The following is a 17,699-nucleotide window of genomic DNA, read 5'->3' on the forward strand; positions in this document are numbered from 1 at the left end:
CCTGGCTGGCAGAAATAGTGCTGACATTCCAGTCCAGCCCAGTGAGGGTGAGTTATAGTCCCTTGGTCCCAGTGAGACAGGTTAGGAGCGGTGCTATACGCCCCAGTGAGACAGGTTAGGAGCAGTACTGTATGACCCAGTGAGACAGGTTAGGACCGGTACTGTTTGACCCAGTGAGACAGGTTAGGACCGGTACTGTATGACCCAGTGAGACAGGTTAGGAGCGGTACTGTATGACCCAGTGAGACAGGTTAGGAGCAGTACTGTACGACCCAGTGAGACAGGTTAGGAGCAGTACTGTACGACCCAATGAGACAGGTTAGGAGCGGTACTGTACGACCCAGTGAGACAGGTTAGGAGCAGTACTGTATGACCCAGTGAGACAGGTTAGGAGCGGTACTGTATGACCCAGTGAGACAGGTTAGGAGCGGTACTGTATGACCCAGTGAGACAGGTTAGGAGCGGTACTGTATGACCCAGTGAGACAGGTTAGGAGCGGTACTGTATGACCCAGTGAGACAGGTTAGAAGCGGTACTATACGCCCCCTCTCGACTCACATACACTGGGAATCAATGTCCCCCTGACCACGATATCAAGGACTGGTCCCCCTGCAGGGTGGGTTTATTAAAACTGACCTGTAAATGTGTGTGTGTGTGTGTGTGTGTGTGTGTGTGTGTGTGTGTGTGTGTGTGTGTGTGTGTGTGTGTGTGTGTGTGTGTGTGTGTGTGTGTGTGTGTGTGTGTATGTGTGTGTGTATGTGTGTGTGTGTGTGTGTGTGTGTGTGTGTGTGTGTGTGTGTGTGTGTGTGTGTGTGTGTGTGTGTGTGTGTGTGTGTGTGTGTGTGTGTGTGTGTATGTGTGTATGTATGTGTGTGTGTATGTGTGTGTGTGTGTGTGTGTGTGTGTGTGTGTGTGTGTGTGTGTGTGTGTGTGTGTGTGTGTGTGTGTGTGTGTGTGTGTGTGTGTGTGTGTGGGGGGCAGCTGGATGGCAGGCTATTAAATCTTCATTGCCGCTTCCTTTCGACACTCTTCATCAGATATTCTCATGACATTCAGAGTCAGAGTCAGAATGACCTCAGTGTCACTGAGAGAGAACAGTCCCACTCTGCAAAAACTGTTTGAATCAACATTGTTTCCACGTCATTTCAACCCCAGAAATCTATGTGATGACATTGAATCAACGTAGGGGCATTTGGTCTTGTTTTCACCCAACTGTTCACCTAAATCCAATGACCTGGTGACATTTTCTCGTTGATTTCACATTAAATTCACGTTATTATGAACCAAATCACAGTTTTGGTTGAGTTGTAAATCAAGTGTAAATCAAAAGTAGACGTTGAACTGACGTGTGAGACCAAGGGGGTGTCTGCTTCATTCACCTGCAGCAAGATGCTTCAAAGTAATGTGTTTACAATTCATGTTTCAGTGTCCTCCATTGTCTTATTGTCAGAGAGTGCCAATCAGTCTGCACTGGAAGGTGGACAAAGTACACTGTGTAGGAGTGATGTCCACTGGGTCTCGTCTTCTGACACCTGACAGTGGGCTCTGTGGCCATGTTGTTCGGTCAGTCCTTGTTGCCCTGTTTGCTGCACAGGGAAGTGTCTGTCTCTGGGTCTCTTTGCATGTTCCTTCCTATTTATGGTTCTCTCTTAATGTGTTCTTTTGGAAGAATTCTGCTATCTAGCACTCTTCCTTCCCTTTTCTCTTTCCATCTCCATCCCTCTTTCTCACCTCTTTCAATCCCTCTCTCTCTCTCTCCTCCTCTCACCCCTCTCTAAGCAGCCTGAGGGGAGAGGCAGCTCTGCAATGCAGACACAGCAACAACCTCACTTTCACTGACCAATCACAGCCAAGCAGGGTATGAGTGATAGCAGCATCAACCAGTCACAGAGAGAACAGCCTCAGGAGTCTGCCAGCGAGAACAGCCTCAGGAGTCTGCCAGCGAGAACAGCCTCAGGAGTCTGCCAGCGAGAACAGCCTCAGGAGTCTGCCAGCGAGAACAGCCTCAGGAGTCTGCCAGTGAGAACAGCCTCAGGAGTCTGCCAGCGAGAACAGCCTCAGGAGTCTGCCAGCGAGAACAGCCTCAGGAGTCCACCAGCGAGATACAGAGATATCCGGAGGACTAAATGACAATGACAGAGAAAGAGGTCAGAGAGAAAGAGAAAGTGAGAGAAAAGGTAGAACAGACAGAAAGAGAACGATATAGAAAGAGACATGGTTTCCCTGCTTGATCACTGCCCGTTGTGAGTCCTCTCATTCGAACTCTTCTTACTCAGCAGCTGGCTGAGATCCACCAGCTCCCCCAGCTCTCCTCTCCCCAAGGCCCCTCTCAGCTGAGACCTGCCAGGCCCGGGTGTGTGGTGCTGGGCCACGTACTGCTGGCCTTTGATGGTGGGCATGGAGGATGGAGGTACAGGGACCATGCCCTGGCTGCTGAGGATGTAGCCTTCCTGGGGAGGCCAGCGGAGTGGCAGGGGCTCCCCAAACTCCATAGGGGCGCTGGGGGCTGACACCACCCTCCTCCTATCCGGAGAATCCTGGGGGGTCATGGGGTACACGTACTCCCCTGCCGACTTACGAAGCGCCGACTTTGGTGTCCCACTTCTGCCCTTCTCCCCCCGGGGCTTGCTCAGGCACACGTAGTGCTGGCGAGGAGTCTCCCCTACTCTTCCTCGCTCCTCACCCCCGTGCCTCCCTCCTCCTCCCCCCTGAAATAGTCTGGTGGTCAGGTAGACAGCGGTGGAGGGGTGTGGGGGGCAAGGGAGAGGGCAGGGAGACGCCAGCCCCATGGTACTCCCTCCCAGGTAGGTCTGGCTGTTATCCCACCCCCCTGATCCAGAATCAGACAGCCTGAGTCCGCGTCTTTTCTGCTGGGGCGTGTGCTCCGGAGTAGGCAGGAACCCTGGGTCCAGCTCCCCTGACTTCCCCCAGCCGTTGGGCATCACAAACAGGGTCTCCCCGCCCTGAGAGCAGGGTCTATCGCCTCCTCCCTGACGGGTCACACTGAGGACCGATCCCCCCATCCCTCCTCCTGACGTCAACATCCCCCTCTCCTGGCGCTGGATAGTGGACTGGGGGGTATTGTTGCCGTGGCGACGGTTGCCAGGCTTGTGGGCCATAATCCAGCAGACAGCCAGGCCCGAGAGCGCCGCACCGATGGTGAAGGCTGAGACTGCAGATGCCACCAGCAGGTTGAGGGAGACCAGGCTCTCCGGCTCGATCAGCAGACTCTGCTGTATGGCACCTTTAGGGGAGAGAGAAGACAAGAGAAAGGATCACAAGGCTAATCTCGGACACCTACAACTAAAGTCTTGTGTAACTGCATCAGATGCTCGATTAAGTTCTTAGGGGAGACGTGTTAAGTCTAACGAGACTAGATAAGTCCCCACCCCACTCAATGAAAACTGTCAGACAGTTTTGTCCAAGCTATGGGCCAAATGTCACCTCCCCTTTGGAAATTCAAAACGATGCGAGCACCTGTGAAATTGTGATTTGTCCAAATGATCAGTGACAAAGAGTCAGCGTACCAGAACAAAGTTCCTTGCTAGTCGTTGTATCCCAGAGTCGACAGATGCTACACTACCATTTCCATTCCGTGCATCTGTCCCCGAGAGATAAGGCTAATGGCAAGAGAGAATATAAAAACGCTTAACATTAAACCAGTTATCTCAGTCCTTTATTCTCCTCTACCTCTGTGTATTCATTCTCCTTTATAAATCTCTCCACTTTTGTTATTGTCACATTTTTAGATGTTTTATCCTTCAGAACCTAAACATTATTTGCCTGATGTCAATGATTATTATTATTATTATTGCTATATTGTATTACCCAAGAGCTTAATCTTATTCTCTATTACCGTAATCTACCATAACATTTCATAACGGCAACAGATAAGCATCACCTTTCCTTTGTCCTTAACCAGTGTTTTCTCCAGCACAGCCTTTTGGTTCTGCTGGCTGGGTTGAAAGCTGCACTAGTCATCAGTAAAGAGGGGAAGACAATAAAACAGACCAACTCTTCTCAGTGTTCCCATTCTGTAATAAGGAGGGCTCTGGGCAAGCCAGTGAGTTTCTCCCTAAAACACGTCATATATTTCAGTTCATGATTTCCACCACTCAAATCACTCCCATCTGCACAGACACAGCACATGTCTGTCCTGGACCTAGTTTTGGTTCTATGCTTTCACCACTCTCCATTAAACAGCCCGACTCTGCAGTAAACAGGCCTATATCCGGGTTAGAAAGCTAAAGCTCTGCAACTAGAACAGATCAGGTTCTAAAGAGTGATAAATAACAAATGAGATTGCAATGTTCTGGCAAAGGAATGTATTAATTGCAGGTTAGAGGTTATAGATTTATGATAGATATTATAGATGGGATATTATGGACTTTGGAGTTTGGAACAGATTGCAGGTTCTATAAAATAGATGAGGTTGTAATGTTCTGGAATAAGAACACCCCCCAGATTATAGATCTGTGATAAAACAGATTAGATTGCAGTGTATAATTGGAGTTGGAACAGATTGCAGGTCCTGGAACAGTCTGCTGATGAAAAGCAGATACATCCTAATTGAGACAGAGACAGATTTGAGGAGTGTTTGTTAGGAGCCCATAAACGAATCAAAGTTAAAGACGTTCTCTTATGCCCCGCCAGAAGCTCAGTTTTGAGCACTGTGCACAGAGTTTGGTCCTCATTTCTGTTTTGTACATATTTTTCTGGCAAGTACTTGTCAAACTGTAGCAGACAGTCCTTGACAGCAGAACACTGTCTCAGAATAAGTCTCAGTCCCGTGGGCTTTAATTCGCTGATCAAGACGTTCGCTCCTTTGTCAACCAATCAAAATGCATTTATTGTCATGCTGGGAGGCTTCTGACAGACACTAATCTTAGGAGAGGGAATTCAAAGCCCTGACATTTCACACTAGCTAATCCCATTACTGACGGACTGAAAAACATTGCCATTTTCTGTCACCACTGTAAATGCAAATACAATACACACATAAACACAAACAACCAATATAAATAAACGGTATGTAGAATTATTGTGATAGGTTGGAGTCATTAAAACTCTTTTTCAATCACTACACAAATGTCTTGTTAACAAACTATGCTTTTGGCAAGTCAGTTTTTCCAACAATTGTTTACAGGCAGATTATTTCACTTAGAATTTACTGTATCACAATCCCAGTGGGTTGACTGTGCCTTTAAACAGCTTGGAAAATTCCAGAAAATTATGTCATGGCTTAGAAACTTCTGATAGGCTAACTGACCGAATTTGAGTCAATTGGAGGTGTACCTGTGGATGTATTTCAAAGCCAACTTTCAAACTCAGTGCCTCTTTCCTTGACATCATGGGAAAATCAAAAGAAATCAGCCAAGACCTCAGAAAAAAATCATAGACCACCACAAGTCTGGTTCATCCTTGGGAGCAATTTCCAAACGTCTGACGGTACCACTTTCATCTGTACAAACAATAGTACACAGGTATAAACACCATGGGACCATGCAGCCGTCATACCGCTCAGGAAGGAGACGCGTTCTGTCTCCTAGAGACTAATGTACTTTGGTGCGAAAAGTGGAAATTAATCCCAGAACAACAGCAAAGGACGTTGTGAAGATGCTGGAGGAAACGAGTACAAAAGTATCTATATCCACAGTAAAACAAGTCCTATATCGATATAACCTGAAAGGCCGCTCAGCCACTGCTCCAAAACCGCCATAAAAAAGCCAGACTACAGTTTGTAACTGCACATGGGGACAAAGATCGTACTTTTGGAGAAATGTCCTCTGGTCTGATGACACAAAAATAGAACTGTTGGCCATAATGACCATCGTTATGTTTGGAGGAAAAGGGGGAGGCTTACAAGCCGAAGAACACCATCCCAACCGTGAAGCACACTGTGGCAGCATCATGTTGTGGGGGTGCATTGCTGCAGGAGGGACTGGTGCACATCACAAAATAGATCGCATCATGAGGAAGGGAAATTATGGGGATATATTGAAGCAACATCTCAAGACATCAGTCAGGAAGTTAAAGCTTGGTTGCAATTGGGTCTTCCAAATGGACAATGACCCCAAGCATACTTCCAAAGTTGTGGCAAAATGGCTTAAGGACATCAAAGTCAAGGTATTGGAGTGACCATGACAAAGCCCTGACCTCAATCCCATAGAAAATATGTGGGCAGAACTGAAAAGTCATGTGCGAGCAAGGATGCCTACAAACCTGACTCAGTTACACCAGCTCTGTCAGGAGGAATGATCCAAAATGCATCCAACTTATTTTGGGAAGCTTGTGGAAGGCTACCTGAAATGTTTGACCCAAGTTAAATAATTTAAAGGCAACGCTACTAAATACTAATTGAGTGTATGTAAACTCTGACCCACTGGGAATGTGATGAAAGAAATAAAAGCTGAAATAAATAATTTTCTCTACTATTATTCTGACATTTCACATTCTTAAAATAAAGTGGTGATCCTAACTGACCTAAGACAGGCAATTTTTACCAGCATTAATTGTCAGGAATTGTGAAAAACTGAGTTTAAACGTATTTGGCTAAAGTGTATGTAAACTTCCAACTTCAAATGTATGTGCACTGGGGATGTGATTGGGTTTTTAATTGATGCCACGACAAAGGAAAACGGTACCTTGCAAAAACAAACATTTGAATTAAATATGTTGCCATAGACATTCCCTTACATCAGTATTTGAATTTGTTAAATGTGCATTAAAGGGAAATGTCTAATGTTTTCAACTGCAGCACCACCCCAACATTAACATATGTGATAATTGTGCATTATTTAGGTTTTGTAGTAAAACAGATAGAGGAAGATAAGTGTTTCCATTGACATCATTGGTGTGCATCATGTGATTTTAATGAATTATGAGGAGGCATTTGGGCTGCAGGTAGCCTAGTGGTTAGAACGTTGGACTTGTAACCGAAAGGTTGCAAGATTGATTAAATCCCGAGCTGACAAGGTAAAAATGTGTTGTTCTGCCCCTGAACAAGGCAGTTAACCCACTGTTCCTAGGCCTTCATTGGAAATAAGAATTTGTTCATAACTGACTTGCCTATTTAAATAAAGGTAAATACAATAATGAATTGCCTACTAGTTGTCTACTAATTGGTTGATGATGTCATTGAAAACACTTATCTTCCTCTATCTTTTAAATATAAAACAAAGAAACAGCCATTATCAAATATGTTGATGTTAGGGTAGTGCTGGAGATGATGAAAGTGTAGTTTTGAAATTACCCTTTGACATCTGTGTCGCAAACTCTTGTAATGCATGATTATGCCACTAGGTGGAGAATGCTTATGTCACAAGGTGGAGCATGATTATGTCACTAGGTGGAGCATGCTTATGTCACAAGGTGGAGCAAGATTATACACTAGGTTTAGCATGATAATGCCACTAGGCAGAGCATGGTTATACACTAGGTGGAGCATGCTTATGTCACTAGGTGGAGCATGATTATGGCATTAGGTGGAGCATGGTTATACACCAGGTGGAGCATGATTATGTCACTAGGTGGAGCATGATTATGCACTAGGTGGAGAATGATAATGCACTAGGTGGAGAATGATTATGCCACTAGGCGGATTATACACCTGGTGGAGCATGATTATGCCACTAGGCGGAGCATGGTTATACACCAGGTGGAGCATGATTATGTCACTAGGTGGAGCATGATTATGCACTAGGTGGCGCATGTTAATGCCACTAGGCGGAGCATGGTTATACACTAGGTGGAGCATGCTTATGTCACTAGGTGGAGCATGATTATGGCATTAGGTGGAGCATGGTTATACACCAGGTGGAGCATGATTATGTCACTAGGTGGAGCATGATTATGCACTAGGTGGCGCATGTTAATGCCACTAGGCGGAGCAGGGTTATACACTAGGTGGAGCATGATTATGTCACTAGGTGGAGCATGATTATGCACTAGGTGGAAAATGATAATGCACTAGGTGGAGCATGATTATGCCACTAGGCGGAGCATGGTTATACACCTGGTGGAGCATGATTATGCCACTAGGCGGAGCATGGTTATACACCAGGTGGAGCATGATTATGTCACTAGGTGGAGCATGATTATGCACTAGGTGGCGCATGTTAATGCCACTAGGCGGAGCAGGGTTATACACTAGGTGGAGCATGATAATGCCACTAGGCGGAGCATGGTTATAAACTAGGTGGAGCATGATTATGCACTAGGTGGAGCATGGTAATGCCACTAGGTGGAGAATGGTAATGCCACTAGGTGGAGCATGGTAATGCCACTAGGTGGAGAATGATAATGCACTAGGTGGAGCATGATTATGCCACTAGGCGGAGCATGGTTATGACACTAGGTGGAGAATGATAATACCACTAGGTGGAGCATGATTATGACACTAGGTGGAGAATGATAATGCACTAGGTGGAGCATGATTATGCACTAGGTGGAGAATGATAATGCCACTAGGTGGAGAATGATAATGCCACTAGGTGGAGCATGATTATGCACTAGGTGGAGCATGATAATGCCACTAGGTGGAGAATGATAATGCCACTAGGTGGAGCATGGTAATACCACTAGGTGGAGAATGATAATGCACTAGGTGGAGCATGATTATGACACTAGGTGGAGAATGATAATGCACTAGGTGGAGAATGATAATGCACTAGGTGGAGCATGATTATGACACTAGGTGGAGAATGATAATGCACTAGGTGGAGCATGATTATGCACTAGGTGGAGAATGATAATGCCACTAGGTGGAGAATGATAATGCCACTAGGTGGAGCATGGTAATACCACTAGGTGGAGAATGATAATGCACTAGGTGGAGCATGATTATGACACTAGGTGGAGAATGATAATGCACTAGGTGGAGCATGATTATGCCACTAGGCGGAGCATGGTAATGCCACTAGGTGGAGAATGATAATGCACCAGGTGGAGCATGATTATGACACTAGGTGGAGAATGATAATGCACTAGGTGGAGCATGATTATGCCACTAGGCGGAGCATGGTTATACACTAGGTGGAGCATGATTATGACACTAGGTGGAGAATGATAATGCACTAGGTGGAGCATGATTATGCCACTAGGCGGAGCATGGTAATGCCACTAGGTGGAGAATGATAATGCACCAGGTGGAGCATGATTATGCCACTAGGCGGAGCATGGTAATGCCACTAGGTGGAGAATGATAATGCCACTAGGTGGAGCATGATTATGACACTAGGTGGAGAATAGTAATGCCACTATGTGGAGAATGATAATGCACTAGGTGGAGCATGATTATGCACTAGGTGGAGCATGGTAATGTCACTAGGCGGAGAATGATAATGGCACTAGGTGGAGCATGGTAATGCCACCAGGTGGAGAATGATAATGCACTAGGTGGAGCATGATTATGCACTAGGTGGAGCATGGTAATGCCACTAGGCGGAGCATGATAATGCCACTAGGCGGAGCATGATTATGCTATTAGGTGGAACATGATAATGCCACTAGGCGGAGCATTATTATGTTATTAGGTGGAGCATGGTAATGCTATTAGGCAGAGCATGGTAATTCCACTAGGTGGAGCATGTTATTGCCACTAGGTAGAGCATGGTAATGCTATTATGAGGAACATGATAATGCCACTAGGCGGAGCATGATAATGCCATTATGTGGAGCATGATAATGCCACTAGGTGGAGCATGATAATATCACTAGGTGCATCATGTTAATGCCACTAGGTGGAGCATGGTAATGCCACTAGGCGGAGCATTATTATGTTATTAGGTGGAGCATGGTAATGCTATTAGGCAGAGCATGGTAATGCCACTAGGTGGAGCATGTTATTGCCACTAGGTAGAGCATGGTAATGCTATTATGAGGAACATGATAATGCCACTAGGCGGAGCATGATAATGCCATTATGTGGAGCATGATAATGCCACTAGGTGGAGCATGATAATATCACTAGGTGCATCATGTTAATGCCACTAGGTGGAGCATGGTAATGCCACTAGGCGGAGCATGGTAATGCCACTAGGCGGAGCATGATAATGCTATTTGGTGGAGCATGGTAATGCTATTTGGTGGAGCATGATAATGCCATTAGGTGGAGCATGGTAATGCCACTAGGTGGAGCATGGTAATGCCACTAGGTGGAGCATGGTAATGCCACTCGGTGGAGCATGACATTGCCAATCGGTGGAGCATGGTAATGCTATTAGGTGGAGTATGATAATGCCATTAGGTGGAGCATGGTAATGCCACTAGGTGGAGCATGGTAATGCCACTCGGTGGAGCATGTTAATGCCACTAGGTGGAGCATGATAAATGCTATTAGGTGGAGTTGAGTGAAAGAAAGAACAGAGCTACAGGGTAAAGGCAAGGTACCTACCATCACAGTCTCCAAGATGGGAGAAGTTGCCGTACTCACTGTCTTGTTGAAAAGGAAGCCTGTAATAGAACAAACATAACAGATTATCAGACTGACATCTACAGTTGAACACACAATCAATTGGATGAAGCTATAGGGAGCTGTCTCACCGTGTGCCTGGTCTGAGGAAGGAGCAGGTGCTGCCTCTGGTCCAGCCACAGTAGGGATCTCTGGAGGTCAGACAGCTCCTATACACACACACACACATGGAGATCTGATCAGCCTGATGGAGATGGTTGAGATGGTCTGTGTGTGTGTGTGTGTTTTACTCACTTCATGCAGCGTGAGTGTAGGTGGCAGCGTGCTGTGGGCAGTCTGACCAGACAGGAAGTGAAGGCCAGCAGCAGAGTGTGACTTGGACGATCCAGAGACAGAAACAACAACTGTCTGGCCTGGACAGAGTCCTCTCCACATCTAGAGACAGAGAGAGGGATGGAGATGGGGAGGGATAGATGGAGGGATGGATGGATGGATGGATGGATGAAAGGAGAGAGGAATGCAAGGAAGGAGAGAGGGGTGAAAGGAGAGAGGAAAGAGGTAGCGAGAGAGCAGGCGAGAGGCAGTGGGAGAGAGAGAGAGAGAGAGAGAGAGAGAGAGAGAGAGAGAGAGAGAGAGAGAGGAGAGGAGAGGGAGGGAGGGACAGGAGGGAGGGAAGGAGAGAGGGAAGGAGAGAGGGGGATGGGGTGGGATAGATTGAGGGAGGAGGAGGGATGGAAGGAGACAGGGGGAGAGGGATAGAAGGAGAGAGGAAAGAGGGGGGAGGGATAGAGAGATAGAGGGAGAGAGGGAGGGATAGAGGGAGGGGTGAGGGGGAGAGATAAAGGAGGAGAGAGGGTGAGAGGGATGAAGGAGAGATAGAGACAGAGAAAAAGAGATCCTTAGAGTATTTTCATTGATTTCTATTGTTACAATAGAGAAATGTAGGGATTCACATCAGGGTGATCACATCAGAGAGACTTTGAAAACAATGCAGCAACAAGCATTGTGAGTAGAACAGTTAATCTCCTCAATAATGACCTGACAAAACACCGGACTGCAGCGAACACAAGGGATCGTGGCCAAACTCCCTTCCTGTACTCACTTCTCAGGGTTAAATCCCTCCACCTCCTCCAGAAACACACTACTGTGTGTGGGAGAGTTTTCTCCGCTGGGGAGGATGAGGAATTTCAGGACGGTCCCTCGTGTGGAGCCCAGGAACAACACTGTATGGTTCCTATGGGGACCAGCCTCTGTGTCCACCACCATTGCGGTCAACTGGTACCTGGAGAGCGAGACCGACGGAGAGAGAGAAATAGAGAGAGAGAGAGAGAGAGAGGGAGGGAGGTAGGGGAGCTCAATTTCAGAACGTAGGGCAAACAGTGAAAAATCAGTGGTAGCCATGGGTATCCTTTAGGCATACCTCCCCATAGTCTTGACAACCCAAGGTCTGTGCCCAACCAAGGGTATGGTCTCGTCCATCAAGGGATGAGTCTTTACAAAGTTCAGCACTTCATCCGGCAGAGACTTAGATGAGCTGAACGGAGACCCCTGCACCGCACAGCCACCCGGCCTACAGAGAGAGGAGACGGTCCAAAAAAGGATCAGAATTAGGAAGAACCAGTCAGTTACACAATCAATATCAGTACAAGTCAATGTACTGCATACCTGGGTTTGGGCACAAGCTCATCAGGCACGGGTGTCCAGATGGATTCTGGAGATTTCTGCTCCTTGAATCTTCCCTCAAACACCCTGGCCAACTGCTGCATGTCAAACACACACACTGCAGACCCCGGGATACTGAGAGAGAGAGAGAGAGAGAGAGAGAGAGAGAGAGAGAGAGAGAGAGAGAGAGAGAGAGAGAGAGAGAGAGAGAGAGAGAGAGGGAGAGACAGAGAGAGAGAGAGAGAGAGAGAGAGAGAGAGAGAGAGAGGAGAGAGACAGAGAGAGAGAGAGAGAGAGAGAGGAGAGTGGGGTTAGACAGGGATGGGTCGTGAGAGGGTCGTGGGGTTAGACAGGGATGCAGCTTAAGCCCCACCCTCTTCAACATATATATCAACGAACTGGCGCGGGCACTAGAAAAGTCTGCAGCACCCGGCCTCCCCTGCTAGAATCCGAAGTCAAATGTCTGCTGTTTGCTGATGATCTGGTGCTTCTGTCACCAACCAAGGAGGGCCTACAGCAGCACCTAGATCTTATGCACAGATTCTGTCAGACCTGGGCCCTGACAGTAAATCTCAGTAAGACCAAAATAATGGTGTTCCAAAAAGGTCGAGTCACCAGGACCACAAATACAAATTCCATCTCGACACTGTTGCCCTAGAGCACACAAAAAACTATACATACCTTGGCCTAAACATCAGCGCCACAGGTAACTTCCACAAAGGTGTGAACGATCTGAGAGACAAGGCAAGAAGGGCATTCTATGCCATCAAAAGAAACATACATTTCAACATACCAATTAGGATTTGGCTAAAAATACTTGAATCAGTCATAGAGCCCATTGCCCTTTATGGTTGTGAGGTCTGGGGTCCGCTCACCAACCAAGACTTCACCAAATTGAGACTCTGCACGCAGAATTCTGCAAAAATATCCTCCGTGTACAACGTAAAACACCAAATAATGCATGCAGAGCAGAATTAGGCCGATACCCACTAATTATCAAAATCCAGAAAAGAGCCATTAAATTCTACAACCACCTAAAAGGAAGCGATTCACAAACCTTCCATAACAAAGCCATCACAAACAGAGATGAACCTGGAGAAGAGTCCCCTAAGCAAACTGGTCCTGGGGCTCTGTTCACAAACACAAACACACCCTACAGAGCCCCAGGACAACAGCACAATTAGACCCAACCAAATCATGAGAAAACAAAAAGATAATTACTTAACACATTGGAAAGAATTAACAAAAAAACAGAGCAAACTAGAATGCTATTTGGCCCTACACAGAGAGTACACAGCGGCAGAATACCTGACCACTGTGACTGACCCAAAATTAAGGAAAGCTTTGACTATGTACAGACTCAGTGAGCATAGCCTTGCTATTGAGAAAGGCCGCCGTAGGCAGACATGGCTCTCAAGAGAAGACAGGCTATGTGCTCACTGCCCACAAAATGAGGTGGAAACTGAGCTGCACTTCCTAACCTCCTGCCCAATGTATGACCATATTAGAGAGACATATTTCCCCCAGATCACACAGATCCACAAAGAATTCAAAACATATCCAATTTTGAAAAACTCCCATACCTACTGGGTGAAATTCCACAGTGTGCCATCACAGCAGCAAGATTTGTGACCTGTTGCCACGAGAAAAGGGCAACCAGTGAAGAACAAACACCATTGTAAATACAACCCATATTTATGCTTATTTATTTTATCTTGTGTCCTTTAATTATTTGTACATTGTGTATATATATATATATATATATATATATATATATATATATATGACATTTGTAATGTCTTTACTGTTTTGAAACTGTTGTATGTGTAATGTTTACTGTTAATTTTTGTTGTTTTTCACTTTATATATTCACTTTGTATGTTGTCTACCTCACTTGCTTTGGCAATGTTAACACATGTTTCCCATGCCAATAAAGCCCTTGAATTGAATTGAATTGAATTGAATTGAGAGAGAGAGAGAGAGAGAGAGAGAGAGAGAGAGAGAGAGAGAGAGAGAGATGGAAGGAGGGAGGGAGGTAGGGAGGGAAAGAGGGTAAGATGATTAAATACGTATCAGAAAATGGGGGTGCATTCATGTATGACTGGGTGCGTGTGTACACGTGTGTGTGTACCTGTTGGGTGGTGTCGAGAACAGTCCCAGTATGACGTCTCTGCCGTTCATGTTGAGTATGGGGCTGGTGGCGTGGAGCAGGTTGAAATAGAAGTGGGAGTCTCCTGGGACAGAACAGTTCAGCCTGGCCTTCAGGAACGATGTCCACTGTTTCTCCAACACCCTCTGAGAGCCCCCCATGTCCCCCTTACACACCCGCGCCACACGAGATACCATCACCTGCACACACACACACACACACAATAAGAGGCAATGCACTGTATAATGTGCAAACCCATGGATTCTGTCCACCTTATCCCCTCAAGGAGGTGGAATTCGGTTTGTGTGTGTGTGTGTGTGTGTGTGTGTGTGTGTGTGTGTGTGTGTGTGTGTGTGCGTGCGTGCGTGCGTGCGTGCGTGCGTGCGTGCGTGTGTGTGTGTGTGTGTGTGTGTGTGTGTGTGTGTGTGTGTGTGTGTGTGTGTGTGTGTGTGTGTGTGTGTGTGCGTGCGTGCGTGTGTGCGTACGTGCATGTGTGTGTGTACCTTCTCTAGGTGATGGAACTCCATGGCCATTTCTCTGAAGAAGAAGTAGACGTGAGGCCCCCACTCAACTGCACTCACAAAGAAGGGTTCTGAGAGACAGAACAGGGATATGCCGTTACACACACATACAAGCACGCACATACAAACCGTTACACACAGACACACACACACACACCCCTTCCACACATATTACAGATGAATCCCTCAGGGAGCGCACCAACACAGCTCCATATTTACACCTCTGTACCAGTAAGCAGCACATCAATATGGTCGCCGCTCTCTGGGGTCAGCCATTAAGCTTTCATGTCCGGTTTAATTTATCATCAGTGCCAAGGACAGAGCAGTTATTTATTCATCTCTGTCTCTGTCTCTGACCTCCAGGGTTCCACACTATGTTTTACTCTGAAGGAGATTTTATGTCCTAGATCCGTTGGTCTTGTCCTCTCTGATTTGACAGAAAACAGTACATCTAACCTAGCACCTACAGCAGGTTAACCAACTGGCAGGCTGCAGGCCGAATTTGGCCCCCGGGTGGTTTTATTTACATGTTTTATTAAAATAATAATAAACATTGTTGGACATAAAATAGTGTATAAACACCAGGAAGTCTTTTCCCGTGTATTCCCACGCATAATAGACAGAGACATGTAGTACAGTGCCTTGAGAAAGTATTCATACACCTTGACTTTTTCCACATTTTCTTGATTACATTTAGATTAGTTATTTTTGTCACTGGCCTACACAAAATTCACCCAACTTATTGTGGGAAGCTTGTGGAAGGCTACCTGAAACGTTTGACCCAAGTTAATCTATTTAAAGGCAATGCTACCAATGTTAAAGTGGAATCATATTTTCATACATTTTCTAAAATTAATTATGAAATTAAATGAAAATCTGAAATGTCTTGAGTAAATAAGTATTGAACCCCTTTGTTATGTTAACCTTACATAAGTTCAGGAATAAAAATGTGCTTAACAAGTCACATAATAAATTGCATGGACTCACTCTGTGTGTAATAATAGTGTTTAACATGATTTTTTAATGAATGGCTCATCTCTGTACTCCTCCGTTGAGCAGTGCATTTCAACCACAGATAAAACCGCAAAGACCAGGGAGGTTTTCCAGTGCCTCACAATGAAGAGAAGCTACTGATAGATGGGTCAAAATAATAAAGCAGACATTGAATATTCCTTTGAGCATGGTGAAGTTATTAATTACATAAAGATACAGGCGTCCTTCCTAACTCAGTTGCCGGAGAGGAAGGAAACCGCTCAGGGAACTCAGCAAGGGGCCAATGGTGACTTTAAAGCGGTTACAGCGTTTAATGGCTGTGATAGGAGAAAAAGGAGGATGGATCAACAACATTGTAGTTACTCCACACTGCTAACCTAAATTACAGAGTGAAAAGAAGGAAGCTTGAGCAGAAAAAAAAACAATTCAAAAACATGCATCCTGTTAGCAACAAGGCACTAAAGTAATACTTGTGGCAAAGCAGGTAGCTTTTTCTACTGAATACAAAGGTTTATGTTTGGGGGAAATCCGAGAGAAACCCTGGTTCACTCTGCTTTCCTCCAGACACTGGGAGATGAATTCACCTTTCAGCAGGACAATAACCTAAAACACAAGGCCAAATATACCCTGGCGTTCCTTACCAAGAAGACACTGAATATTCCTGAGTGGTAGTTTTGACTTAAATCTGCTTGAAAATCTATGGCAAGACCTGAAAATGGTTGTCTAGCAATGATCAACAACCAATTTTAAAGAACTTTCAGAATTTTAAATTAATAATTGGCAAATGTTTGGCACATTCCAGGTGTAAAAAGCGCTTAGAGATTTACCCAGAAAAACATACAGCTGTAATCTCTGCTAAAGGTGCTTCTACAAAATATTGACTCAGGGATGTGAATACATATAGTTGAAGTCAGAAGTTTACATACACTTAGGTTGGAGTCATTAAAACTCCTTTTTCAACCACTACACAAATTTCTTGTTAACAAACTATAGTTTTGGCAAGTCGATTAGGACATCTACTTTGTGCATGACACAAGTAATTCTTCCAACAATTGTTTATAGACAGATTATTTCATTTATAATTCACTGTATCACAATTCCAGTGGGTCAGAAGTTTACTGTGCCTTTAAACAGCTTGGAATTGGAATTCCAGAAAATTAGGTCATGGCTTTAGGAGCTTCTGATAGGTTAATTGACATAATTTGAGTAAATTGGCCAACCTTCAAACCCAGTGGCTCTTTGCTTGACATCATGGGAAAATCAAAAGAAATCAGCCAAGACCTCAGATGTTTTTTTTTGTAGACCTCCACCAGTCTAGTTCATCCTTGGGAGCAATTTCCAAACGCCGGAAGGTACCACGGTCATCTGTACAAACAATAGTACGCAAGTATAAACACCATGGGACCACGCGGCCATCATACCGCTCAGGAAGGAGATGCGTTCTTTCTACTAGAGATGAACGTACTTTGGTGCAAAAAGTGCAAATCAATCCCAGAACAACAGCAAAGGACCTTGTGAAGATGCTGGAGGAAACGAGTACAAAAGTATCTATATCCACAGTAAAACGAGTCCCTATATCGACATAACCTGAAAGGCCGCTCAGCAAGGAAGAAGCCACTGCTCCAAAACCGACATAAAAAAGCCAGACTACGGTTTTGCAGCTGCACATGGGGACAAATATCGTACTTTTGGATAAATGTCCTCTGTTTTGATGAAACAAAAATAGAACTGTTGGCCATAATGACCATCGCTATGTTTGGAGGAAAAAGGGGGAGGTTTGCAAGCCAAAACACACCATCCCAACCGTGAAGTACACTGTGGCAGCATCATGTTGTGTGGGTGCATTGCTGCAGGAGGGACTGGTGCACTTCACAAAATAGATGACATCATGAGGAAGGACAATTATGTGGATATATTGAAGCAACATCTCAAGACATCAGTCTGGAAGTTAAAGCTTGGTCGC

The 17,699-nt window shown here is 45.4% G+C and overlaps 1 protein-coding gene across 2 annotated transcripts in view; it reads right to left on the reverse strand.

The window, feature by feature from the left end:
- Positions 1-681: 681 nt before the first annotated feature.
- Positions 682-17,699, reverse strand: part of LOC118402492 (semaphorin-6B-like) — a 95,568-nt gene continuing 78,550 nt past the window's right edge. For both annotated transcript variants that reach the window (XM_052476445.1, XM_052476444.1), the window contains 9 exons: positions 14,726-14,814; positions 14,205-14,422; positions 12,077-12,208; positions 11,832-11,981; positions 11,514-11,693; positions 10,706-10,846; positions 10,543-10,620; positions 10,394-10,452; positions 682-3,244 (listed from right to left, as the gene is read on the reverse strand). In XM_052476445.1, coding sequence (XP_052332405.1) covers positions 2,232-3,244; positions 10,394-10,452; positions 10,543-10,620; positions 10,706-10,846; positions 11,514-11,693; positions 11,832-11,981; positions 12,077-12,208; positions 14,205-14,422; positions 14,726-14,814 — 2,060 coding nt within the window. In that variant the 3' untranslated portion in view covers positions 682-2,231. The remainder of the gene's footprint in view (positions 3,245-10,393; positions 10,453-10,542; positions 10,621-10,705; positions 10,847-11,513; positions 11,694-11,831; positions 11,982-12,076; positions 12,209-14,204; positions 14,423-14,725; positions 14,815-17,699) is intronic.

The sequence above is a fragment of the Oncorhynchus keta genome, chromosome 23 (genome assembly GCF_023373465.1).
Source record: "Oncorhynchus keta strain PuntledgeMale-10-30-2019 chromosome 23, Oket_V2, whole genome shotgun sequence".
Classification (NCBI taxonomy): domain Eukaryota; kingdom Metazoa; phylum Chordata; class Actinopteri; order Salmoniformes; family Salmonidae; genus Oncorhynchus; species Oncorhynchus keta.